The 26,787-nt window shown below is 42.8% G+C and overlaps 1 protein-coding gene across 17 annotated transcripts in view; it reads left to right on the top strand.

Annotated features, from left to right (window-relative positions):
- The window catches only part of LOC110500600 (adhesion G protein-coupled receptor L3), a 490,597-nt gene that overhangs the window by 249,816 nt on the left and 213,994 nt on the right, over window positions 1-26,787 (top strand). For all 17 annotated transcript variants that reach the window (XM_090213301.1, XM_021578050.3, XM_090213306.1 and 14 more), the window contains one exon: window positions 15,869-16,082. In XM_090213301.1, coding sequence (XP_090069427.1) covers window positions 15,869-16,082 — 214 coding nt within the window. The remainder of the gene's footprint in view (window positions 1-15,868; window positions 16,083-26,787) is intronic.

Here is a 26,787-nt window from a genome sequence, read left to right as displayed (position 1 = left end):
AAAGTGCTGTCAGAGCTCGGAACCCGAGTGAAACATGACAGCAACATTAAGCCGCGCTGGGCCTTTTGTGCCCGTGGGGTTAAATACCCCCACAAGTTTTATAGTTTTTTCGCACTGCCCCCCCCCCCTCAATATATCTTCCAAATGAATGAATTAGGATTCCCCCAATGCGGCTCCCATTGCATAATTCGGTAAGCATCGGATGATGCCATTTAAAGTGGCTTGTGGCAGGCTGAATGGCGTTTAATGAGGACTGATATTGACAGCTGGGTCAAGTGGCGGAGGATGTTGGTTTACATTAGGTGGAGTAATGTGTGCGTGTGGCGCCCGGCGGACTAGGCAGATAAATATTATAGAGTGACCCTTCAAACGCTACAGGGTTCCCTGCCCAAAGGACCAGGGGTTGGGGAGAAAATGGTCAAGTGGGAGAAAAGTGAGTAGGCAGGGACAAATGGAAGCCATGGTGTGGGTTTGTGTGAGAGAGAGAATCACTTTATCCAATTTGCATAATTAAGTATTTATCTCGGCAGACAGATCTGTGTATGAACCGCACACCAGATGGTTAAGCTAATATTAGAAAACAGCATTACGTTAAAACAAACTGACATTCCTTCACATATCTGGCTTATTTGCATTCCATGGAAAGTCTAGGATAGGATACCGTAGGTGTTCCAATCAAAGCCTGCTATACATACTACTCATAGTTATGCAAATCTCCCAGTGCTTTATAGGATTGGCCCTGTAAGCTCATCCACCGCCACATACTGTATTCACACACAGGCACGACGTGGGGGGAGGGGGGGGGCGCAAGGCTGTCCTTCATCCTCTTTGCCTGGTTATGTGTCACCACGGCAGCAGCGATTTTTAAATCCACCCCTCGCGGTCATACAGTATGCTTTGCCTAATTACAGGGATTATGGCTCTATCTGCACTTAGGCACTTCTCATGCAAATTGATATGTGTACTTTGCATGGGCTTTTTCATTTGAATCTCATGATGAATCTGGTTTCATACGAGCATGCTGTTCCGTGCTGATCAAACAAAGAATAGGCTACAGTAGGTTGGGATTCCTTTGTTTTTTTAGAGGTACATTTTTACTTCCTGGGTCCAAGGTAGACGTTAGCCAATTGTCATTGATTGGTTTGTTTTGGTGTTGTTGTTTTGTGAAATGGGGCACATGGCTCGTGTTTGGGCATGAAACAGTTTAAGCACCAATAGACTACAACTGCTACGATGGCCTGCTGAACAGGCTCCCCCCTACAGTATGTCCACTGAGAACGAAGGCACATCGACTCAAGGACACAATCACTTGTTCTTGGTCTATTCCTTTTTAGTGTGTGGCATTTTATGTCCATCAAAGGGTCAACCTAACAACAAAATATAATTGCCACAAGGCACACAGAACATTACGATTCCACATTTAGCATCTAATTAATAAAAGCCTTGCCGTTGTTTCTATGTGTGAGAAATGGCTTTAGCCTGGTATTCTTAGCTGATTGTTCTATCCCACCTGGGGGCAATTGGTCCACTGTAGAGCACCATGATAATGTTCCTAATGGAGCTCAGAGGACAATGTAGACCAGCACAGCCTTTATTTTACACCACAATGGAATGAGGAAGGGATTAATCATTTATCATTCAATCCAAACTGACCCCCCCCCCCCCCCTCCACAAATTGTAATTTACCACTTCACCAGCGAGGGAGAATTTAAGCGCTTTTCTTTTTCTTTTCTTCTGAAACCGAGAATACAAAGGATAAAATTACATTAACCTGAAACAAAAGTTTAGTGCTGAAAAAAAAAGTGCTTGACACGCTCTCTCCCCAACTCTCTACTCTACCCTAAGTTTAGTAGGAAGTGATGGACAACACGAATGCCCCGTCGAATCAATATATGAACCATTGTAAAGTCTGCATTGGGACCGAAGGCTGGGATCAAACATTACAGTGAGACTGATTAGCCCTGTAGACCTTGAGGATAAGAGAGACGGAAAGGGATGGCTACTGAGGATGGCCTTCAATGTCACACACTAGCCATGGAGTGAATTCAATACAGCCCGTTGACAAAATAAGGGCTTTATTGTAGGAAAAGCTGCGGCCTCGTTTGGGAATCTGGCCGGCCCATTCCATTTCCTTAATGATTGTGTTTGAAGACGAGGGAGGAAAGGGTAGAAGAGATACACAGCTTTCTCTCAGAGGAGGAGGCTCTACTCCTTCACATTTTGTTTGTAAAAATGTCAGGGTCACGCTGATTCAGGTTATCTGTGTACTTCTTGATTGGACGAGTGGTATCTTGAGACACACATGCACACACCCTTCACCCCCCACTCCCCCACACACACTCCCTTAACCACTTTCTCACACACACACACCCTCCACTGCCCCCACACACACTCCACTATAGCCCCCCTCCCCACTAGAAATTGTTCAGGCAGTCTTTGAGGTCACAGCTTGCCTTCGATCCCATACTGGAGCTGTCGTGCCACTGGAGAGATTGTCAATTTAGCCATTGATGGATCACCCTGTGAAGTCACCTCCCACTGTCCTCCCCTAAGTCCACCCAGGGCCCGGCTTAAGGCTGTTAGCTGCATGCCTGTGGGAGTGGGGAGACATGATAGGAATGAAACCTCCTCTCTCACCCTGCAGACACCACAGGTTACAGTACACATCCAGGAAGATGAGAAAGAAAATGAATTAAGTGCTTGGACATCTGTTGTTTTTCCTAAGGCATCATTTGTATGTATTTACTACAGCGCTGTTCCTGAAGAAGTTATTCATTTTTAGGTATTGGTTGTAGTTGTTGTGGACTTTTTGTGTGTGGCATCAGATCTATTACAACCTCCCTCTCTCACTGCTCCATGAGAAAACATTGGCCCGTCTTTATCCATGTCCATAATAATCAGAATCATTAGGATCTGAAAGGCAACTCAGATGCTTGATACATATAGCCCAAGTGGTATGTCGTCTCCAACCTAAGATGGCAGGACAGTCCAAAATGAGAGGAGTCCGCAGTTAACAGCTGTCATTGAGTGGCTCTGTAATTATTTTCATCCTGGAAAACCACTGAGATTTCAATGGATAGGACATGGAGAGACCTCACAAAAGACTGACTGTGTCAACTGAGAAACATTGCAGGTGCACATTCCCCAGTAGTGTGCCCCCCCCACCCCCCACACACACACACACACAGCGCATACACTCCCTGATCACTGGCCCTTGTTCAGTGGCATGGGGGACTTGAAGGGGATCCCTTTTCACTGTGATAATGCAGTCCTTTCTGTCTGGTGAGATGGGCAGGAGAGAGCAGTGGAACGGGAGACCCAGGGAAAGGAGCATGTCACTCTGCAGTGCAGCATCAAGCAATGTGGCATGAGATCTCTCTCTCTACAGACCCTCTAAATGGGACAGTATGTGTGTCTACTCAGTCTGCTGTTTGAATAAAGGCTCATATTAAGTGTGGAGACATTTTAAGTGTGTTAGTACTGCCTTTCTTGTTGACGCTAATTAACTAGATCTTTGGCAATGCACTATACATATTAAGGTTCTAGCCTTTATCAAGGCAACTGCCTTGTTCCCGACACTGTGTGCGCGTGAACTTGGTCACCTCATGTTCACGCCTCATTCTCAAGTGAACTGCGTAGCTACGTCTGACTGTTCCCCAAATCAAAACTCTCGACACGTTCCAACTCACATCACGGTTCGTCAAGCGCAAACGGTGGGTAACATCCCTTGCCATGCATATTCCAAGTCCCCGCCTTTTGTCTTTGCATAATAGCCTTGCTTGTGATCACTTCCATTTGAAACGTGGGGAGCGAAAGGGAATCAAAGGAAGTTCACTGGGTGCTGTTATTGCAGTTGTAGCGTAGCCACCCAAGCTAATCGAAGCGACACCACACCATTGTTGTGCACCGAGTGTATGCTCAATGAGATTACCTGCTCTCTGTGGGTGCCTGAAGAGCGAGGCATCGAGGAGTTGTCGCCTCCACCACCCCCTTTATTCCCCGTCCAACTTTCTCTCCTCTCCTACCCTCGTCTTTTTATACTCCTCTTTCTCTTCACTCCTTCATCCTCATCTTTTCATTTTTATATCGTCCCCCCCCTTCTTTCTCTCATTCAGCGTGTCACGGTATGACTGGCAGGTCCTTGTTTAATAATAATCTCCGGGAGAGCTCCGCCGCGCGACTCAATTAGCTGCTCACTCTACTGTGCGCTCTCGGCGCGCGGGCAGAACGTGAGCTTTCTGTTAACCGGCAAGTGTATGGGTGCTACGCTACACATGTGCTGTAGCTACGCTAGGCAGCACCATTCCCCAGCACCATTCCCCTGTAAGCATGAAACTAGCTGAACATTGTCCTAAATATATAGGGACAAAGGGACATCCTCATTTATGTACATCTGGGCTAAATGGTGCCACCAGTCTTGGGGACTGTCCTAGAAAACGTCATTGCGGGGGTGGGGTGTTGAGTGACCCCAACCATCCATGGGCATTTATTGACCCAAAGGGGGTCTTTCCTGTGGTATATAGGTATCCCTCCCTACCCACATTACTACAACACACAATGCTATCTATGCTAATTAACAGAGCTGGGGGGGACTCCTCTCTTACCCTTGAAGTGTGTGTGCGTGTGCATGCATGTTGGGGGAAGTGTGTGCCAGAAAAAATGTGTGTGCATGCCCGAAGGAGTGGACCAGCAATTTTTAAACTCCTTGTGTACTTGTCGATTTATCAGATCAATCTCTCAACAGTTTGCTAAGCCACTTGCATCTGATACTGTTGTCCATTTAGATATGATAGATGTTGCTATAAATATGAAATGCATTTAATCCCATTTTAATTTACACGTTTGAATAATTTGTTTTTCATCATGCAAGTAAACATAACCGCTAGAAGCCATAATTTGTATTAATTCATGCGTTTTACCCCTTGGATATTAAACTGCAGCAAAAAATGACGTTAGACAGGAAGAATATGCAATTTGGAATACATAAATGACCTAAGTTTATCATGAAGGTTCAAGCTACTGTACTCCAATAAAGTAGGTGTATATGTCATGTGAAGAGGAGGAATCTTAAGTCAAACAAGTTTCTATAAGGGTACAGCAGTTGTGAACGTAGCTTTGTTGCCTAGGCTACCTCTCACACTAAGCAGGAGAACGAGACAAAAGTTAAGAATCCTCTTGTCCTTACTTGGCTTACCCTTGCACTCGAAAAACAAAGATATTGCCACATTTCTCATAAGCATGCAGAGTTCATAAATGCAACGCAGGTTCTCATCCCGAGACAATATGGGCTTAATGTCAAATGTATTATCCATTATTATTTTTGCTGCCGAAAACGACTCTTCCTCTCAGTCCTGCTGTTGAATATACAATCTGTGTGGTGGAGAGGGAAAGAGGTGTGTCCTAAATGGCACCCTATTCCCTATATAGTGCCCTACATTTGTCCAGATCCCTATGGGCACTACATATGAAGAGGGCGCCATTTGGGATGTGGTCGGACTGTGAGTGCGCGTATGGTAGTTTATTCTCTGTGTCGACTGATTGAGGTCAGAACAGATTAAGTGCTTTTCATTGTCAGTTTGAGGTCCGGGTTTCCATTGACAAACATTACCAGATGGGATCCTCACCCGCTGGTGTTCGCTCCAATACACTGTTTATTGGCAATCCACATCATATTGTGGCTAAAGATACTATTATCCTTTATGTGGTGATTGTCATCAGGAGGGTGACATCACTGGCGTGAGTTATGCTGTGTTTACTCTGCTGTCTGTGCTCACAAAAGCACAGTTGATACAATTCACTTGAGGCTTGGATGCCTTTTCAGGCTGGAACATTGCAGGTTTTCCCTATTCATTACAACATACAGTGGATTTAGATTGATTTTTTTTGTAAACCCTGTGGTCTTTGTCATAGGAAAGCCTCAGGATAATATACTCCCAAAATGTTATCTTTTCAGGGTTAGGAAAAGGTTTGGGTTGGTTTACTATCACCTCTGGAAAGGCCTATTGGTCCAATCCAGCCTTTATATATATATATATATATATATATTTTTTTTTTTTTGGCGGGGGGGGGTTGAATTAAAAATACTTAAAAATGAAAACTATAGAAATTATAAGGGACCTACATTCATACAGTTTATTGCCTGTGTCCAGCTATCTAATAATCACCTGAAATGAAAGCTAGGCATTCCCGAAAGGATGCTGGATCGAATCCCTGAGCTGACGAGGCAAAAATCTGTCATTCTGCTCCTGAGCAAGGCAGTTAACCCACTGTTCCCCGGGTGCCGATGACGTGGTTGTCGATTTAAGGCAGCCCCCCCCCGCACCTCTCTGATTCAGAGGGGTTGGGTTAAATGAGGAAGGCACATTTCGGTTGAATGCATTCAGTTGTACAATTGACTAGGTATCCCCCTTTCCCCTAGAGGACATACTTTTGGCTAATTTTGACAGTGAGGAAATATAACACGTTTTCAGTGTGGCCCATTGGATCTCATTGAAGACCGAATGCGGCCCCTGGGTCTAAATGAGTTTGACACCACTGGCCTAGATCGTAATAAAGGTCTGTGGAGGTCCGGTTGAATGGCATTTTAAGTGACTTCCCTTAGTCATCCAGTCACGGAACGTTCAAAGTAGATAGATACAGACAACATTCTTTCTTGTCTGAAAAATGAAAGTTTAAAATACCAACAAGAGAAAGGAGACAAGATGTTGACACTGTGAGGTGAAGTCTTACTGTCTCATTTTACAGGGATGCATTTATCCTTCCTGTGTGCAGTCAGTCAGGTGTTGCTGGTTGATGCCATCTGCTGTGTGTCAGTGGTCCATGGGAGAAAAGGCTGTTCCTTTTCTCCCCTCACACAGGCAAAACATATATATTTCTTTACCTCAATTAAACTTTGTGTCTAGGCTGAGGTAAGAATAGTATTGCCAAATCTGGAGGTTTGTGTGGGTGTCTCTGTCAATGTGTGTGTCTGGGTGGGTTGAGGAGGCCGAGGGGGTGTTAGTTTTGGCTGATAACTTCCCCAGAGCAACACTGAGGCACACGGGGGTTGCAGCCAGGGGAAAGAGGGGGGAGATGAAAGGAGAGGAAATAGACTAACAATGTCGATGTGACGGCTAGCTGAACAAAGCCCAGATTTCTCTCTCTTGCTCTTTTACTCTCCCTCTCGCTTGTGAATCACCACTAACAGCAGTAGCCTCCGACTCCCTAGGCTGTCTTCCGGCTCTGGAAGAGCGCTCAGACCATCTGACAAAGTCAGCAGTTCGCAGATGTGAAGCCGGACATATAATTCAACTGAGTTTACATGTGGAGCATAAAAATGGAAAACATACTTTCCCCCCTATTCAGTCCTCAATATTACTGGATTTTAAGATCCGGTGGCATTCATTTCACTGTATTAGTGATCTTTGATTCTATATCAACAACATTTTTGTCAAATGGACTTCAACTCGTGAATTTTTTTTCCGAGAGTAATTAAGTAATTGAACCACACTCTTAATTATCCCTGATATTCAATTGAGCTGAAGAGAAATTGACCTCCACATTAACTATAATTTGCTTATTGGAGGGGAGTATCACGCTCTGACGACCCTGAATAGCCACCTTCTCTTTTTTTCATCTTGTTTTTAGGTCTACTACGGTTCGGCACTTTAATGCATGGAGTATCGTTTAATTAAATTAATCCTTCGTTGGATGGAAAAGTCACGTCACCTCAAAGTTCCAAGTGTGTGAATCAACAGTTAATGGGAGTGTCGCTGAGACTCACTTTCATATGTTGCTCCACTGTGTGGTTGCACTGTGAATATGTAAGGTGAGCCACTGTCACAATTTGTCTTGCTAACAGTCCCATCCCCAACCATGCATGGGCTATATCCAATTAATTAATTCAAAGGCGCAATTCACAGCTTTTGCAGTTTCAGGGCAAGAGCTAGCGAGGTTTAGTTGTTACTCAGGCAGTCAATGTAGCCCCAGCCATTGACGTTGCTGATTTTGTTCTCCTGTAATTTACATTGGGGCTAATTCACAAATTCTCTGATGCAGAAAGAGCTTATTGCCTCCCTTGGCACAGCCGGCTGCTAAATTGACAGGTGAGGCACATAGTGCCTTGCGAAAGTATTCGGCCCCCTTGAACTTTGCGACCTTTTGCCACATTTCAGGCTTCAAACATAAAGATATAAAACTGTATTTTTTTGTGAAGAATCAACAACAAGTGGGACACAATCATGAAGTGGAACGACATTTATTGGATATTTCAAACTTTTTTAACAAATCGAAAACGGAAAAATTGGGCGTGCAAAATTATTCAGCCCCTTTTACTTTCAGTGCAGCAAACTCTCTCCAGAAGTTCAGTGAGGATCTCTGAATGATCCAATGTTGACCTAAATGACTAATGATGATAAATACAATCCACCTGTGTGTAATCAAGTCTCCGTATAACTGTACCTGCACTGTGATAGTCTCAGAGGTCCGTTAAAAGCGCAGAGAGCATCATGAAGAACAAGGAACACACCAGGCAGGTCCGAGATACTGTTGTGAAGAAGTTTAAAGCCGGATTTGGATACAAAAAGATTTCCCAAGCTTTAAACATCCCAAGGAGCACTGTGCAAGCGATAATATTGAAATGGAAGGAGTATCAGACCACTGCAAATCTACCAAGACCTGGCCGTCCCTCTAATCTTTCAGCTCATACAAGGAGAAGACTGATCAGAGATGCAGCCAAGAGGCCCATGATCACTCTGGATGAACTGCAGAGATCTACAGCTGAGGTGGGAGACTCTGTCCATAGGACAACAATCAGTCGTATATTGCACAAATCTGGCCTTTATGGAAGAGTGGCAAGAAGAAAGACATTTCTTAAAGATATCCATAAAAAGTGTCGTTTAAAGTTTGCCACAAGCCACCTGGGAGACACACCAAACATGTGGAAGAAGGTGCTCTGGTCAGATGAAACCAAAATTGAACTTTTTGGCAACAATGCAAAACGTTATGTTTGGCGTAAAAGCAACACAGCTCATCACCCTGAACACACCATCCCCACTGTCAAACATGGTGGTGGCAGCATCATGGTTTGGGCCTGCTTTTCTTCAGCAGGGACAGGGAAGATGGTTAAAATTGATGGGAAGATGGATGGAGCCAAATACAGGACCATTCTGTAAGAAAACCTGATGGAGTCTGCAAAAGACCTGAGACTGGGACGGAGATTTGTCTTCCAACAAGACAATGATCCAAAACATAAAGCAAAACCTACAATGGAATGGTTCAAAAATAAACATATCCAGGTGTTAGAATGGCCAAGTCAAAGTCCAGACCTGAATCCAATCGAGAATCTGTGGAAAGAACTGAAAACTGCTGTTCACAAATGCTCTCCATCCAACCTCACTGAGCTCGAGCTGTTTTGCAAGGAGGAATGGGAAAAAATGTCAGTCTCTCGATGTGCAAAACTGATAGAGACATACCCCAAGCGACTTACAGCTGTAATCGCAGCAAAAGGTGGCGCTACAAAGTATTAACGTAAGGGGGCTGAATAATTTTGCACGCCCAATTTTTCAGTTTTTGATTTGTTAAAAAAGTTTGAAATATCCAATAAATGTCGTTCCACTTCATGATTGTGTCCCACTTGTTGTTGATTCTTCACAAAAAAATACAGTTTTATATCTTTATGTTTGAAGCCTGAAATGTGGCAAAAGGTCGCAAAGTTCAAGGGGGCCGAATACTTTCGCAAGGCACTGTAGTTGAGCGTGCTTTTTTCCCCTATTAGACGAACTCATGTGATTTGTGTGATTTGAAGGGCCAGTCAATCTAGGATCCACTGAAAAACACCTGTAACTGGAGAGCTTACCATGTTTAATTTGGTGTATGGTCTTCCACGACAAAGCATTTAATGTGAGGAATTTTTAGACACATCAAAGGTTCTATGGAATCGGAACACATAATTGGGAATGAACTATGACATTTTTTTCTGCATTGCAAAGCAGGTTTGAGTAAATGTCTACGTGTATGTATTTTTGTTTTCGCTTTGTTTTATTAACTGCAATTGTTCAAAAGCACATCTTGCTCAGTGTTGTCTGATAATTGTCTCTGAGTAGGTCCCTTAGATTTGAATTGCCTGAGGATATATCTAAACTTAATTTACTCATAATCCTAGTTCTCACTTAAAAATGAACAATTATTTATACTGAATGGAACATTTTAACCTTTCGGTCACTTTTGATGTAGGCCTAATAAACAGTCTTGGGATGCCACAGGTGACACAATCTCATTCGCTGTAAAGCGCAAGTGGGCGTGACCGCCTCCCTCTGCTCTAATCAAATAACAACCACATGATTCATGCACTAATTAATCACCCGCTTTGTGGGCCGAGCAGATCCAGAGACATGGGGAAGAGAGACAGACGTTCGATGTGTTGAATCAGCGCTTTTCTCCATCCCTCTCTCGTTAATTCAATTCCAATCAGAGCTCATTTGAATTGGCCGCCCTCTGATTTGGTTTGTGTAGTTTGCAGCTGGAAACAAAATACTGTATTTCATCATGATATTTCCTCGTACTTTGTATTTATTTGGTGTATTTTCCAATCCGGGCTTGATTTGAGATTGCATATTTATCACAAATCATCGACTGTGTGCATGCTGGTGCTTTCGGAAACTGTCTGACAGTAGAGAAGGTTGAATAATTGCACAAGCCAGCATATGGACTCTCTAGGCTCGGAAAGCCAGACCCTAGGCAACAGTGACTAGAATTTGGGATGAATGACGGACTCTTTGTTTACTTCGAAAAGACAGAGAAAATGATCAGACGGACAACTCTCTCAACAAATCACGAGGCAGACATTCCAGAACATCACAAAAACCTTTTGTAGTGGTTTTAGTGAAGGTAGTTGATGCAAACGAGCCACTTGCGAAATGCACTCATAAAAACACCGCCATCTTGCTTGCTACTGTTTTGTGTCGACGGGATGTGAGCGACAAGCGGATAAGGCAGTGATGAAGGCAGTGATGTATGCAGTGACTGATCTGTACAGATGTGAAGCCAGAACATTGGTACATTGTGGGAGGCAGCCCTTCTTTTTAGAGAGACGATGGACAATTCCAACGGTACAAGTCGTTTATCTCCATTATGACAGCCATTTACACAAACAAACTCTCCAATCTTAATGTTTGCAGTCGTTGACCCCTTCCATCTGACAATTTTTCTGTTTCTTGGGCGATCAACTGAAATGCCCCAAAGGCCTTGTTTTGATATTAATGATGACTTTTAAATGTCATTGCTAGTCTGCTCTGTCTGAGCTGAAGTGCCCTGTGGCTCGGAGGGAGTACAGGAAGAAGGGTCGGAGGGAAGGAGGCCTGGGCTGGTTTTCAATGACCCCAGGGCCTCAGTGACGCTCTACATGCAAGCCCTCTTGAGAACATGCAATTTCCCCCAATTACTTAAGGAAATCCGCATTCAATGCCCACAATCTAACTCCTCTTTTGGTTTTCAATTTGCGGCCTCGGAGTGATTTGAAAGCTCGGGAAAGAGCGACATTATTTCAAATGACCTTTCCAATGCCCTTTTTGGTGAGTAATTGAGTTGTTTAAATATTTATTTGTGAATTATGGCATGTGTCTGTAGAAATGACTTGCTCCTCTCTGTAGATTCACTGTGAATTAACACTTTTGGAATGCTTTGAAGTAAAGACATCTTAGTTGACCTTAACGTTTCATCAAGCGAGTTCTCCCACAATTCTACTTTTATTTTGCGTATTCAGCAGAGTGCTCGTCAAGAGACTTATCTTGGGGGGAAATCTCAGGAGGATGAGTACAGCAGGATATTCCTCTCGAGTATTAGAGAGAGAGGGAGTGGAACAGGATAGAACTGAGAGCTTAGATATCAGGAAGGACTTTCAACGAGACTCCATCTTGCTTTTAGCTCGATGGATGTGTGGACTTAAATAGCGATACAGGCAGGATGCTGGTGTTGGTAGCCGGGGAATCTGGTTATTGCTTACATTAGCGGCTAAGGGAATCTGTCTCCCAAATGTATTTGTATGGCTTCGTTTCCTTGTTTGTTTTAATGTGGGAGGAAGATATCACTTCGCTGACATGCTGTGTTGTTACCTTGTCTTTAGGTTACAGTGAGTGTCTCTTTTTAAGATCCACAAGGGATGTTGAGGTCATTCTAATAGCCCAGTCAGTTGTCGGTGGACAATCAGGGGAGTACAAAAATCGGATCTATAAAAAAGTGTGTCAAAATAATTCTCAACTTCTTATTCAGACCTTTTAAATACAATTAGAGAAGACGTTTAAGTGTATGCTGGTGTCTTTGTATACTTTCATGTTGAGTTAGCATAGAGAGTATAGCTTAGCTGTAGTAAGCGTTTGCTAGTTTTGACTCCCATCTTCAAGTATAACATGAAAACACCATTAGCGTTCCCTTTCTCAATGTTGGTCTATCATACCTGTTGGTAATTGGTTCTGGCCAACTTTTGAAGCTGCATATGTCATGACGTTTGATTATAGTTGTGTGTGTACACTGTGTATATAGAAGTGTTACCAGTGATGCACAAGTGAAAACAGATTTTTTAAAGTCTGTCTTATGAATTGCTTTGATTTCAAACAACCAAGGATGGCATATTCTGTTGCTTAAAATTGCACATGGATCAATTTGTTCTTCTTGCCTTGTAGAGTAACTACTGCACTTACTTGACCCAGTGAATTGAAACAGATCAATGGTACTCGGTAGAGCAAAAACTCATGTTTAGGCAAGCTATTCAGCAAAGCATAGGATGAAACTTCAACAGACCTCCAATCTGCTTATAAATTGATGTTGTGTTGCATTTTGAGCATGATCTACTCCATAGCAAGAGAATATGAAACAGAATGTGGAATAAATACGATAAAAATGAAATGATTTATTGATTTCAAGGATTGCGGGGACAAAATGGCATTTTCAAATTCCGTTTGGTACTTTGTACATACCACCCGCCTATGATAGTACCAGCATTTTGACATTCTCAGTGCATATGTTTAGGAGAAGACGTGTCTATGGTAACCATTCATGCAATTGGATGTACCTTTTGGATAAAACTATGAAAATACTGTGCCATCTTGTTTTTTGGTCTACATTTGCTTATTTATTGTTTTACAAAATGAATGGTGTCCTCCTTTCCACATACAGTGCATTCTGAAATTATTCAGACCCCTTGACTTTTACCACATTTTGTTATGTTACAGCCTAATTCTAAAATTAATTAAAAACAATTCCTCAGCAATCTACACAGAAATGCCTAATTTACATAAGTATTCAGACCCTTTGCTATGAGACTCAACATTTTGTTCAGGTGCATCCTGTTTCCATTGATCGTCCTTGATGTTTCTACAACTTGATTGGAGTCCACCTGTGGTAAATTCAAATGATTGGACATGATTTGGAAAGATACACACCTGTCTATATGAGGTCCCACAGTTGACAGTGCATGTCAGAGCAAAAACCAAGCCATGAGGTCGAGAGAATTTTCTGTAGAGCTCCGAGACAGGATTGTGTCGTGGCACAGATCTAGGGAAGGATACCAAAAGATGTCTGCAGCATTGAAGGACCCCAAGAACAGAGTGGCCTCCATCAGTCTTAAATGGAAGAAGTTTGGAACCACCAAGACTGGTCCTAGAGTTTGCTGCCCGGCCAAACCAAGCAATTGCGGGAGAAGGGCCTTGGTCAGTGAGGTGACCAAGAACCTGATGGCCACTCTGACCGAGTTCCTCAGGGGAGATGGTTCTCCTTCTGTAAGGTTCTCCCATCTCTGCAACCCTGCACCAGTCAGGCCTTTATGGTAGAATGGCCGGACGGAAGCCACTCCTCAGTAAAAGGCACATGACAGCCCGCTTGGAGTTTGCCAAATGGCACTTAAATACTCTAACCATGAGAAACAAAATTCTCTGGTCTGATGAAACGAAGATTGAATTATTTAGCCTGAATGCCAAGCGTCACATCTGGAGGAAATCTGTCACCATCCCTACGGTGAAGCATGGTGGTGGCAGCATCCTGTTGTGTCTTTCAGCGGCAGGGACTGGGAGACTAGTCAGGATCGAGGGAAAGATGAATGGAGCAAAGTACAGAGAGATCCTTGATGAAAACCTTCTCCAGAGCGCTCATGACCTCAGACTGTGGTGAAGGTTCACCTTCCAACAGGACAACAGGAGCTTGGACTTGAACCCGATCTAACATCTCTGAAGGGACCTGAAAATAGCTGTGCAGCAACGCTCCCCATCCAACCTGACAGAGCTTGAGAGGATCTGCAGAGAAGAATGGTAGAAACTCCCCAAATACACGTGTGCCAAGCTTGTAGCGTCATACCCAAGAAGACTCGAGGCTGTAATCCCTGCCAAAGGTACTTCAACAAAGTACTGAGTAAAAGGTCTGAATACTTATGTAATATTTCAGTTTTTTTGCAAATTAGCCAGACATTTCTAAAAAAAACATTTTTTTTTGTTTTCTCATGGGGTATTGTGTGTTGATTGGGGGGGGGGACAATTGTATCAATTTTAGAATGCTGTAACGTAACAAAATGTGGAAAAAGTCAAGAGGCCTGAATACTTTCCAAAAGCACTGTACATGGGTCTTTTTTGCTTTAAGTGTCTCTCGCTCTGCTACTTTGAAAATAGTGCCCTCAAGTATTCTAGATAGATCGGTGCATGATATTGAAATTTAACAAGCTTACCTGGCAGTGGCTTATCAAAGATTATTCTTACAGAAGATTCATGCAACAACTCTCATGTATCATGTTAAACATCTTGCTATACTACCTCTTCATGGCCTTGTTTTCAACACATGTAATAGAAACTTCACCGGCCAATCAAATGTATGTGTGTCCTTTCTCTTCCGTGGTGCCCGGTGGTTAATCAGCCATCAATTATTTGAAAGTAGAAGTGTAATAAGATCCAGATCACTGAGAGGGAGAGAGGGATAGAGAGAGACTTCCATTAAGTACACATACTGGCTGTCTATCCCCCTTCCAGCCGATGATAAATGCCTGCAGTACACATTGTCCAGTGTTGGCGCTGCAACACAGACACTTCTGTTAAGGGGTGTTTATGAAAATCCATAACTGTCACGGTCCCCCATGGTCACTCAGCCCAGCGTTTACGTTTCCTACTCATTTTTCATTCCCACTGTAAACACCAAACCCCTGGAGTCTCTCCACTGTTCGTCTGGCGAGAGGCAAAGCAGAAACGTCCGAACAGACAGACAGCAGGCTCTGGTCTCTTACCATTGGGCTGCCTGTGGTAAACAATTACAATACTGCCAGAGGGCAAGCAGCTAGCCACTCGTTTACCCCCTTGCCACCTTCCCCTGTTAAGTGGACGTGGCCACCTCCCTCAGCTCTAATTGAATAACAACACGATGATGCGGTAATTGTGTGGTACATATGGACGTTTTAGTCAGGCCTCTTTTCTCTCTTACTCCCTCTCCCTCTCCCTGTCTACTTCTCTTTCCCTCCATCTCTCTCTCCTCTCTCTCTATTCGTATTGCTGGTTGGATGGTCATCATGAACACAACTAACATGCTCCCCACCTACTCTTTGACGATCTTGATCGCCGTATCTCTCCGTCTCTCACATAACCTATAGCCATGTTATTGTCTCCCACCCCCAACGAGGGCCCTGTCAGCTCAGCTTCTTACCTCCCAATATCTGACCTGTGACCTTTGCTCTAATGTCACCTTCTCTTTGTCTATCTATCGGTCTTTCTCGCTGTTTTATCTCAGTCTAATGGTTAAGATATTAGGTTGGCTATTGGGAGACCCAGGTTCGATTCTCACCAGGCACACGTGTCCTACATAGTAAATATACCCACTGTTACGCAGTGTTTGCTGACGTTATTTTCTCTTTATGTACCCACAGCTTTCAGTCGAGCGCCCATTCCCATGGCTGTGGTGAGGAGGGAGCTGTCGTGTGAGAGCTACCCCATCGAGCTGCGCTGTCCGGGCACTGACGTCATCATGATCGAGAGTGCCAACTACGGCCGCACCGACGACAAGATCTGCGACGCAGACCCGGCACAGATGGAGAACACGCGCTGCTACCTGCCAGATGCCTACAAGATCATGTCCCAGAGGTGAGAAGCATCTAGAACTGTATATCTACGTATGGTCTCTACATTACTATGAATAGATTGTCTGTGCTTGGTAATGCTCAATGACACCGGCCCCAAATACTGCCGTTGCAATTTTGGCTACCTTTTATTGAGTCTTTGTCTGGAGTTCATAGACCAGAGTGGAGTGGATTTCATGAATGAACTTTGTCTGTTATGGGGGAAACAAGTCCCCATTGAAAATAATAAGCAATTCCCCTATGTTGATAATTGGTGTTCCATTTGTAATTCCTGAATTACGTTTAGTTGGATATTGATTTGATTGAGACTCTGAGGTGATTGCCACTTATATTGCAGGTGCCTCTCGCTGTTATCGATTTCTGTTTTTCTCAAATGAGATGAAAGGTGCTACATACATAGTCCTGGAAGTGTATATTTGGGACATATACACTTTTGAATCCGGTGTATACGATACACTTGATATGTTTTATTACAAGGGGATTTCATGAGTAGGACGTGTTTGGGTATTAAGTTTTGTTTAGAGATCGGAATTACGATGATGTCTTCTGCAACGGACCACCTTCGAAGAAATCCAATATGAAACACTCTTGGTTTGCTGTCCGGCAGTGAATCGATCCTTGTGTTCTCAGTAGAATACGTTAAGAATTCCAACGAGTCTAGAAAATTCTCAGATCGAACGCAATAAATCCCCGCCTTGGCTGTAAATTCATACCACCTATACATTTTTGCCTGTGATGGGAAATCAATGTTCATTTGAAATCATTTGAATACATTAAATCTTATTTGTCTAAATAAATATGACCTCGGTGAGCTCCCCTGCCAGACCTAAGCGCGTTGTGTAGAGTTATGGCTACGTTGTGTAGAAATCAGGAAACGGAGGCCGATTTGTCAGTGCAGACAGAGTGTATACAGCACTTTGACAGTGATATAAGAGAATATACACATCATCTGATGATTTACATTCTGTAAATGTGCACATCATACAGGTTTTGAGCATACATGCAGCTAATGTGCTCTATTTAAGAAAAGTAAGCACAGTCATTGTTATTTTTTGGAATTTGCTAGGACTATCATTATACACCGTGTTGGGTTACTAAGTACTCGGAATGGTTGTCTGTAAAACCATTTTCCATAGATGCACAGCATGACTTGGTTCAAGCCCTCTTTAAAAGCTGCAGACATGCACCAGGATTTGTAGCTGTTGTCGCGCTCATGTTGTCGTGAATAAGTTACGAGCACTCCAACGAGATAAGGTTTATCTAAATTGCTTTTCAGTGTTGACACGTCCCCGTTTTCCAAACCCAGTGTTCCATGTGCTACCCTTTTGAGAATACTAATGACGTTCTGCACATTATCTAACTGCCTCTCCCCTCCACTCTGTGTATGGCATGACAAAGGTGAGATACACACTAGTGTGAGAAGTATGGATAAAAAGGTAGGTCTTAACACCACTGTCAGATAATTGATCCGGCCCATAGCATCTCCCTCGTTCTCCCTCCTGCACCACCCACTCAGAAGAGTAATCCCTGCCGGAATGAATCGAACTGGAGATGAGGAAGAAACGGAACAACAACAAAAAAGACAACCAGGGGGAAAAAAGAACAGCACCAGGGAACTGCACTTTTCTCTTTAGCATCATGTGAATAGGGATGCGCTAAGGGTTAGTTAGCACGTAGGAAAGTGCGACGGTCACGCGATGCCCCAGGCTGCAACAGAGCGGGTACAGCTATTGCTAGGAACCCGGTAACTAAGCTCATTAGAAGACAAAAACAGGAATAGAATCAAAACAAACAACAATTCAGAAAACTGTCGCTTCAAAGACGACAGAGGTCGACACGAGATGAAAAATGGGCCCCAAAACTGCTCGCTCTGCGTTTTTGTTTGGTGGATTTGTCTGATGTCGCTGACAGGATAATGTGACAAATTCACACAGAAGAAGAATGGACTGTTCAGCACACCGATGCCGACTTTGACATGCTTCTGAGCATTTGTCATTTTTCTTTGAGCTTTTTCCTGATTACAATTGACTGCCTTTGATCAGATTATCTAAGTATTGCATAACAGTAAGTACATTTAGCTTAGTGTTTAGACTAAGCTTAGATGTTATAACAAATAGAAAACAGCAGTGATTGTTTTCATGTCTATCTTTAGGGGTTTGAATGAAAAGTATGTTGTTTACTTTCATGTTGTTGGCTATTGGCTTCGTACAGAATGTCCTCCAAACAGAATGGGCACTGGGACTGAGGCACACTTCCCTGATATTTGATATCCTACTCTGTAGAGACTACCCCTCCCCCTTAGTGGAATGTTCCTCCTTTGGGATTTTCTTACATTTTTTTGCCAGCCCATGAGCCACCTGTCTTTCCTGCTGGCATGGTCTGGGCGGGTATCACTCTGTCAGACTAAGCTACAGGCTAACATCCATCACGAGGAAATACCCATCCATATCACCAAGCCTGCTATCAGTCAGTACACATTTGGTCAGCGCAACTCCCTTTTCCTTCCCCTCCCCCTAACTATTCAAAAAGGGCCCCATTTGATATTCAGAAGAATGGAATGACCTCCCACCACACAAAGAAAAGCAGAAATGGTTGCTTATCAGCATACAGAGGCTCCTCCAGCTAGGTGTTTGGTTCCATTAGTCTTTTAAGCGAGTTCTAATATCTCCTGCCTGAGTGATAGCGAGCCGGTGAGTGCCGTAATGCATCTCAAAATGAAGGCGGTCTTCCCAACGTGCCCCCGACAGGATGAATGGCTCTGAGTCATTACTGATGCTCTCGCATGCAGCGGCCATTACGTGTCTGGAAAATCACAGCCACTCAAAGATGTGTCACCTGTGTGTGACACCGGGTTACAACTGGAAGGTGGATAATGATATTGTAATTCAAACATATGCCACCAGGACTCATTTGGACGTAATTGGCAGCAATTACCATACTTCAGCCCACCTACTCTTCCCAATGAATTTTAGCTGGCAACTAGCTCTGTATATTGAGTGTTTCGGGAGTTATCTACATGCGGTTTATTGTTTTGGAGCCTCTTGAAATGTCTCCTCAATAAACTCTGCAGTGAAGCTAGATTATTCCTCAGAAGTGCTTCCGCCCGTCCTCTACAACAGCACGGTGCTATCATATCAATCGGGCTTGATCTCGTCAACGCACGTGCGACGCGCCATACTTCAAAAAACGAGCGACGGCGATATCGAACAACACCCTCCACCGTTTTCTCATCAGCGGCCCAGCGCCTGTCGTCTTTTGTGTTCCCCCTCTCTTTCCCTGAGGCGTCGTGGCCTTCACGGCTAGTAATTACCGGCAATATCAAAGTCGTATATCACCCGGCATCTCTGCAGACCTCTCCGGGTACCTTAAGGGAACGCCTGATAGGAAGAGAAAAGGGTCAAAAACGAGACCCTTCCCCCCCTATCCCCTTTTCTCTGAACTTTTCTCCCCATCTCTTTCTCTCTGTCTACGAGGCATTCGGTCTGCTGATTCTCTCGACACGTTCAAGTGTCTGGCCTTTCATCAGCTAAGTGCAGTGTTGTGTCTGCTCCCCGGGTTGAGGCAAACACGGAACATTTGAAATAATTGCAGGCTAAAAACATGACATTTTGAAGGAAAATATGTTTTTGTAGCAAAAGTGATTCGTGTGTGCTGTGATTTTTACACAAGTTCCATTTACCGGCAGGTTGAATGTCATGGGTATTGCATTGTATACCACTTGGGATTGAAGCTACAGATCTTCAGTCAATAGTTAATTTTCTTTTACAAGTGCACCATAATAGTTTTTTTTTTGCCTTCATTCACTTTGTCATACGTAGGCTAGAATGTATGAAACGGAACAAAACTAAACGTATTACTTCAAATTCCTCAATGTAAAAGCAAACTATCAAAGATAAGAGAGCGAGAAGGGGGGAGAGCGAGAGAGAGAGCATATGAAGTAAAAATCCTACTCCCTCCCCGTTGATCTTAACATCCGGTCGAGTTTCCGTCATTCTTGGTATTTGACCTGCTTCACAGGGTTTAAGGATTTGATAAGATATTTATTTAAAAGAGAGAATATTAGCTGAAGGTCCCTTTCAGTTCCAATGCCCTTCCTCATCCAAATCCCTTGACTTAACTGTCGTATGCGTACGTTTCACCAGCTGGATAGGCAGACACTCAGTGTATATTACAACACTGCAAATATCCAACCAGGTGGCAAGTAAATGTAAAAAAAAAGAATAATAATAATCCGGCATTCATTTGTTTTGGCATTCCTGTTTTTCAAGTCACGTGTTGATGCACATTTTGCATTGGTTCCTTGATCTATGATTTTTGCGTTGTTTCAGCCAATGTTTATAATGGAATACATGTCACGTGACTGTACAATTTACTCTTAATACATGTTTGGGGGGTATTCATAGTCTGTGGTTACCATCAGTGGTGGAATCCATTAAATGCTAGTCATATTTTGAGGAGAGAAAGAACACACCACTAAAGCACAAACCAAGTGGAATGTCCTTACACAGAGTGTTTAGCGTCCCTAGTTGCCCCCAACAACCAGCTAGAGAGTTCAGCCAGGCACAAAATGATTCTACATCCAACTGCCTTGTATCCCATTACGTATTCATCCTCCCGCGTATTACCACTTCTGATACTTCTCATCTTTTTCTCATAAAAGTTTGGCCGTTTTGAGTCTTGGTGGTATGGAATTGATGAGGAAGCATGGTGTAACAGGAGTTCGCCGAGCTGAAGCGGGATACTGTCTCATCTAAGATCAATTGGCTGTCTCTGAGGGAAAGTCACCTTATTAAAAAAAGGCTTTTGGCGTTTTGCAACACCCTAACTCATGTTTTTAAAGGAGGTGTCCCAGTTCATGCGTTGCAATGCACTGTTTGGTTGGTAGTAGATAATTGGTATGTTTGCATTTTAAATAGATTATGACCCATGGATACAACAGCATATGTGATTTTGGTTGGTATACAGTATGTAGTTTGGCTTGGTGTTGAACTTCCCATATAAATCAAATCTTGAGAGTCAATTATTCGGCTAAGATGTGCTAATGCATGAATTTAATCTCTGAATAAAGAATATCTTAGATGTGGTTCTCGCACACACACCCGCAGGGTTATTTTCAGAAAGAAATCACCAGCCTCCAGTTTGCAGAGTTTGTATTTTGCCCATGTTTTCTATTGAGGACATTGTGTGCTGTATGAGGTCTGTATAAGACCAACAGCAATATTTGTGTTAAGTTTATAAGGCAGAGCAGTTTGCCTCTGCCGAACCTGTCCTTACTCATACATGTCTTGCAGTGCCGACAAACTATTAATCAAGCTATTCCCCTCGGAACCATGGTTGTGTTGATCACCTGTCAATTATAGATTCCATCAACCACCGCATGAGATGATGGCCCGTTGTGAATACCAAAACAAATGTGAGATAATGAAATTGAGCCAAAGGGAGGTTTTCTGTGACTACAACCAGTAATAAGTAAAGGGGTCATGCTAGCGAGAACAGCTCTTGACAGAAAAAGTCCTATCCCCTTTGGAATACAAAGAACATGCAAGCAATAAAATGAATTCCAAAGTCTGATGATTACTTAAGGAATATAAGCCCCATTTCCATCTGTGCATGTTTTTGCTGCCTTCTCACAGGAAAAAGGAAAACAATATTTGTTTTCCTTTTTCTTCCCCTATGGATGAAGTCACCCGACATTCATTATCCCCTCTCGTTTTTCATCCCCGCCTGCCTCCATTCTCTCCACCCGGCTTGATAAGAACCTGCTGCATTTCCATTTGGCCAATTGGGTACAGTAAATTCAGCCTGGCAGTCTAACCTTCCAGCCAACGGGCAAGGCCAGGTCATAGACCAGACGAGACTTAATGGTGATTAAGAAAATAAGGGCCTAAGCTGGCAGTGGAAAATGTTTTTTGGAGTTTTCCTATGCAGAGCAGATTGATAACTCTCAAAGGATAGAGGGAGAAAAAGAAAGAGGATTGAATCCAGCAGCTTGGCGGTTTGAGAATCCCTGTGTCGGATGCCATTTGCAGTTGTTTTCCAAATGCCCTCTGGGTTTCTTTATGCCCCCACAAGTTGAAGTAAAAAAAAAAAAAAATGAATTTGAGAGGTTTTAACTTTTCAACTGTTACCTGTTCTCCTCACGAAAACCCGGCATAGCTCAGGCCTTACGTGGTAGAATGTCAGATGAATAGCCTTGCACGGTGCGGTCACTGGCTAAACATGTGTCGTAATGGAATGAAAGTAAATGGTCGGGAGGAGGAGGGCTCAGTCCATTTGTCAGCTGTGGGATTGGGTTTCACTTGGATGCCCCAGAACAGTAAAGAAAGCGCTAATTCAGATTGGGGGTAGTTGGTCAAATGGCACACTGGAAGCAGACTCCGCTACCACCTGATGTTTTCCTCCTTCGCTCAGAAATCCCTCTGTTGTTTTTCCCTTCCGTCTTCCCTCTTGTTCTGTTCTTCTCTTAATTGTCAGGCTAGAGTAGGCACCGATTTGATGTCTACTACAGCACGCCGCTTCCAACTCAAAGAGAAAGTGCCGAAGGGGGCAATTTCTCTGTCGTCTTATGTAGGAGTGGGCGGCCGACTTCGCTTGACCTTTGGGTAACATTACGTTGATCCATCCTCGCCTCGGAGATAAAACATCATCGTGCTTTTCTGATTGATGTCTTGTCTCTACATCATTACCAGTCCTTTTACATTCTCTGTTACTCCCTTGCCTGCACCCTGCCCCCAAAAATAACTTTCCCCTGATGTAAATTCCTTCACTAATCACTTGCGCTGAGGGCTATTTAATTGAAATTGATGAGCGAGCGGTGGAATGGTAAAATTCACCTGAAAAACTATGCCCCTATGAATCAGGCTCCAGGTGTCAGACCAGGCTCCACATTTCATTACACCACAACCGGGTGATTTTTAAACCAGTCTAAATTAGCTGGGTAATGAAAGCCTCTCCTTGTTTGTACCATATTTTACATCATCTGTATAGAACTAGGTAGACATGGGGGCAGGAGGTGGTTTGGAGGGAGGTTAGAGGGGCTGAACTAGTTCATTTTCTTGGGGATTACCTCACCCGTAGCGGAGCGCACTTAGCCGTACTTTAGTCCTGAAAAGAAAACAGCCGTTGTCGGAGAAAGAAAAGGAGGACATCTCCAGAGTATCGAGTTTCTGGAGTGTCCATTAGTTCCAAATAAACAAGACATCATTTTCATCTGTGAGGAAGTCAATATTTATGCTCAAATGAGCATTGAAAATGGTGTAGTTTCTGATTATTTAGCTTGTCCACCCCTCTCTCACTGCTAGCCCAAGTGGTGCAGTGATATTGAATCATTCATGAGAACGGGAGCTCATCTTGGAGTTTGTTTGTCAGAATTTCAGAAAGTCAGATTTCTCTCTGTTGTGCCACTGCTAGCCCTTCTAGTTGTCGAGTCGATGGTGCTCTTTCTGCTTTTCTCCCAGTGTCTTTACAGCTGTGGATTTACTGCATTTGTCACGGAGCGCAGTAAGTATGTGGGTTGTTTGAATATGTCAGCTGGCTTGGCCAGGCGGCACTGTGTACTCAGACGATGGGGAGAGAGTGTGGGCTAATCTTGTAGGGGCCGAGCCCCAACGAGGCGCCCTGGTCCTCAAACGGTGACTCAAGTTGTTCAACTGTGATGGCTTCTAGTCGTTGCTCAATTCTGACATTATAGTCTCCCACTCCATACTATGGATATTCTCTCTCGCTCTCGCTCTCTCAAACTCACACACACACCCCTCCCTCCGTGGGCCGAAACTGGACATGAATGGGTGGCCGCGGGCCAAATCCTATGGGTACGGCACTCAGGGGAAGTAGTTGCTGCCGGCGTTGCCACCTGCTTCCACAGTCGAGACGCGGAGGCCCCTTCTCTCCCTGTTTTCCTTTCTCAGGCAAAAAGCGAGTCCCTAGGGACCCGTTTCTACCAGGCATCCCTCGCTCACCTCTAGTCACCTCACCTGCTCCGTCTGTTTCTTTTTGGTAGCCCGTCCTGTCATCCATGCATAATTGTCTCGTATTTCAAGAACAGGGTTTTTCCCCAAGTAACGTTTTCAAGACAAATGTGTGTAGGGGCCCTCTGGTGGCTTTTACAGTATGGGATTCATTTAAAAGTCTCTGAGGCTGTCTAACTAGTTTCAAATGGGTTTGATTATTATTGCATGGGGTGACGTTTCAGTTGTTTTGGAAACTGTCACAAAACTTCTGCGCTGATGGTTTCTGCTCCTCAATCTATAGGCTTAATATGGAATTCTATGAAAGGGGATGCATGGGATGTCAACTATTAATCTTTAATCTGGAAAACTGATGGCACAATCCTTATGATCAATGTTTCATACCACAGTTGCATAATTCACTTTGATCGAGCGCAGATGTGGCATTGAATATTCTATCAGTTGGTACCCCACAACCCTAAACGTATAGAAAGCTGTTCTAAAATATATTCAGAATGATGATAATACTGTATCATGTGTGATTCAAGTGCTGGGAGCTTTTGGAATGACTATTGTAGCTGGAAACAGCTGATTTTTAATGGAATATCTTCATAGGCGTACAGAGGCCCATTATCAGCAACCATCACTCTTGTGTTCCAGTGGCACGTTGTGTTAGCTAATCCAAGTTTATCTTTAGAAAACTCTTTTGCGATTATGTTAGCACAGCTGAAAACTAGTGCTGATTTAAAGAATCAATAAAACTGGCCTTCTTGAGACTTTATGAAGGCCTTGGGTAACATTTTTTTCAAATAACACCATAGCTTTTTCATTGGTTTGGTGCTATATGTAAAATATGTATGTATATATATATATATATGTATATATATATATATATATATATATATATATATATATATATATATATATATATATATATATATATATATATATATATATATATATATATATATATATATATATATATATATATATATATATATACATATACATATATATATATATACGTATATATATATATATATATATATATATATATATATATATATGTATGTGTGTGTGTGTGTGTGTATGTGTGTGTCTATATATATATATATATGTGTGTGTATATATATGCAGTTGAAGTCGGAAGTTTACATACACCTTAGCCAAATACATTTCAACTCAGTTTTTCACAATTACTGACATTTAATCCTAGTAAAAATTCCCTGTCTTAGGTCTGTTAGGATCCCCACTTTATTTTAAGAATGTGAAATGTCAGAGTAATAGTAGAGAGAATGATTTATTTCAGATTTTATTTCATCACATTCTCAGTGGGTCAGAAGTTTACACACACTTAATTAGTATTTGTTAGCATTGTCTTGAAATTGTTTAACTTTGGTCAAACGTTTCGAGTAGCCTTCCACAAGCTTCCCACAATAAGTTGGGTGAATTATGGCCCATTCCTCCTGACAGCTGGTGTAACTGAGTGAGGTTTGTAGGCCTCCTTGCTCTCACACGCCTTTTCAGTTCTGCCTACACATTTTCTATAGGATTGAGCTCAGGGCTTTGTGATGGCCACTCCAATACCTTGCCTTTGTTGTCCTTTAGCCATTTTGCCACAACTTTGGAAGTATGCTTGTGGTCGTTGTCCATTTGGAAGACCCATATGCGACGAAGCTTTAACTTCCTGACTGATGTCTTGAGATTAGAGGTCGGCCGATTATGATTTTTCAACGCCGATACCGATTTATTGGAGGACCAAAAAAGCCAATACCGATTAATCGGCCAATTTTTTTTTATGTTATTTATTTCTTTGTAATAATGACAATTACAACAATACTGAATTAACACTTATTTTAACTTAATATAAAACATCAATAAAATCAATTTAGCCTCAAATAAATAATTAAACATGTTCAATTTGGTTTAAATAATGCAAAAACAAAGTGTTGGAGAAGAAAGTAATATGTGCCATGTCAAAATATGTGCCATGTAAAAAAGCTAACGTTTAAGTTCCTTGCTCAGAACATGAGAACATATGAAAGTTGGTGGTTCCTTTTAACATGAGACTTCAATATTCCAAGGTAAGAGGTTTTAGGTTGTAGTTAATATAGTATTTATAGGACTATTTCTATCTATACCATTTGTATTTCATATACCTTTGACTATTGGATGTTCTTATAGGCACTATAGTATTGCCAGTTTAACAGTATAGCTTCCGTCCCCCTCCTCGCCCCTACCTGGGCTGGAACCAGGAACACATCGACAACAGCCACACTCGAAGCGTCGTTACCCATCACTCCACAAAGGCTGCGGCCCTTGCAGCGCAAGGGGAATAACTACTCCAAATCTAAAAGCGAGTGACGTTTGAAACACCCAGCTAACTAGCTAGCCATGTCACATTGGTTACACCAGCCATTAGGCTGATAGGCTTGAAGTCATAAACAGCGCTGTGCTTGCGAAGAGCTACTGGCAAAACGCACGAAAATGCTGTTTGAATGAATGCTTACAGGCCTGCTGGTGCCTACCATCGCTCAGTAAGACTGCTCTATCAAATCATAGACTTAATTATAACATAATAACACACAGAAATACGAGCCTTTGGTCATTAAATATGATCGAATCCGGAAACTATCATTTCAAAAACAAGACGTTTATTCTTTCAGTGAAATACGGAACTGTTCGGCATTTTATCTAACGGGTGGCATCCCTAAGTCTAAATATTCTTGTTACATTGCACAACCTTCAATGTATGTCATAATT

Source organism: Oncorhynchus mykiss, chromosome 21 (assembly GCF_057628025.1).
Source record: "Oncorhynchus mykiss isolate SJ-2025 chromosome 21, ASM5762802v1, whole genome shotgun sequence".
In the NCBI taxonomy this organism is placed as follows: domain Eukaryota; kingdom Metazoa; phylum Chordata; class Actinopteri; order Salmoniformes; family Salmonidae; genus Oncorhynchus; species Oncorhynchus mykiss.
This window is presented reverse-complemented; position numbering and strand designations above follow the sequence as displayed.